Below are 1,645 nucleotides of genomic sequence, written 5' to 3'. Positions count from 1 at the left end.
TCAAACTGTGCGTACGCTGGAATCCACGCTCATTTCTTTTGTACATCACAATCAACGTGGAATTGAGCACACATGAGAGAGTGGCCAACTCCTCCTTTGACACGCCTCCATATAAATATGCAAATTCATTTAAATATGCCCTGCACCTGAGGAATGTCGTTTTTGCACTATCGCAAATCATGTCGAAATGGGGAAAGAAGAGGAACTTCACAGACTGTGAACTGGAGACGCTTCTCAGTGAGGTAGAGGCACGAAAAAAACTTTTATTTGGCACGCTGTCCTCTGGCGTTACAGCTAAGTGCAAAAGGTCTGAGTGGGACAGCGTGTGTGAAGCTGTAAATGCAGTGGGGTCAGAGCAGCGAACACCGGCAGAACTTAAAAAGAAGTGGTCAGACATTAAGGTGGATGTGAAGCGGAGGACAGCTGCCCATCGTCAGAGTGTGACCAAAACAGGCGGGGGGACAGGAGATGATGACATCACTCCATTTGACCAGAGAGTTGCCAGTATTGTGGGTGACACGGCCCTCACAGGTGTAGTGGCTCCGCATGTGGGGGATTCAGATTGTACACAAAGTAAGTATATAAGTCAGTGTTCATTATAAATGTCAAAATATCCTGTTTTCATACTGGTGACCATAAGAAAAAAAGTCTTCTGTCGTTGGATTTTTTTTTTTTTTTTACATGTACACATTTTATTTCGCCATCAGGGAATGAAACAGAAGACACACAGTCTCAGTCTGCTGCCACAGACTTTGGATGCTCCTCCAGTGTCCCTGGAACATCTGGCACCACGGGCACCTCCAGCTCACCCCACCTGCCAGCAGCTGATGTCCGTCCTACCGGCCGTGTTCTGACGACAGCTGTCCTGCAGACACAGCAGGAAATAGTTTCAGGAATTATTGGCATAAATGACCGCCTGGACCAACTGATCGGAGTCTTATCAGATATAAACAAATCATTAAATGCACTGATTAAGTGATAATGTGTATCTTGCCTGTTTTATATATTTGCAATCACATTTTGCCGGGCTCTAATGGCTTCCTGGGTGGGATGGACATTGAGGGGTGCAGGTTCTGGTTCCTCTGGTGGGAGTAAGCATATTTGTGGCTGTGGTATCTCATGTCCATGTGCCAAATTGTGGAGGATGCCACATGCCATCACAATGCGGCACACTTTTTCAGGGCTATAGAGCAGCAGACCTCCAGTCCTGTCCAGACAGTGCCACCGTCCCTTCAGCAGGCCAATTGTCCTCTTGATGACTGACCGGCTGCGGGAATGGACGTCATTAAATCTCCGCTCTTGCTCAGTGTGGGGGTTGGCGAGAGGAGTCATGAGCCATGTTTTTAGTGGGTAACCACGGTCCCCTGTGAATTAAAATAAATTACAAATGGGCAGAGTCAGATGCTTATCAGTTTGTAATGCAGCACTTTTGGATTACTTTGTTAATGAACACAGCAGTGCGCCAGTGAAAGGCGGACACAATCCACACTTTACGCACGTGTTTATTTACAGAACTACTATACACACAGAAACAAACTGTTGTGATCAGTGATTTTTTGACACTTCCTGGTGGACATGCTTGGCTCCTCCTACTGGTGGAGTCAGACGGGTCCTTTGCACACCTGAAGGAGATGTGGCATCAGAT

At 46.8% G+C, this 1,645-nt stretch overlaps 1 protein-coding gene across 1 annotated transcript; it reads left to right on the top strand.

Moving 5' to 3' along the window:
* The first annotated feature begins 75 nt into the window (after positions 1-75).
* LOC108245673 (nuclear apoptosis-inducing factor 1-like) lies at positions 76-1,361 on the top strand. The gene is made up of 2 exons (XM_017432777.3): positions 76-573; positions 708-1,361. The coding sequence occupies exons 1-2, from the start codon at positions 180-182 to the stop codon at positions 977-979; spliced, it is 666 nt and encodes a 221-aa protein (XP_017288266.1). The 5' UTR covers positions 76-179; the 3' UTR covers positions 980-1,361.
* Positions 1,362-1,645: the final 284 nt, after the last annotated feature.

The sequence above is a fragment of the Kryptolebias marmoratus genome, linkage group LG17, assembly GCF_001649575.2.
Source record: "Kryptolebias marmoratus isolate JLee-2015 linkage group LG17, ASM164957v2, whole genome shotgun sequence".
Taxonomy (NCBI): domain Eukaryota; kingdom Metazoa; phylum Chordata; class Actinopteri; order Cyprinodontiformes; family Rivulidae; genus Kryptolebias; species Kryptolebias marmoratus.
This window is presented reverse-complemented; position numbering and strand designations above follow the sequence as displayed.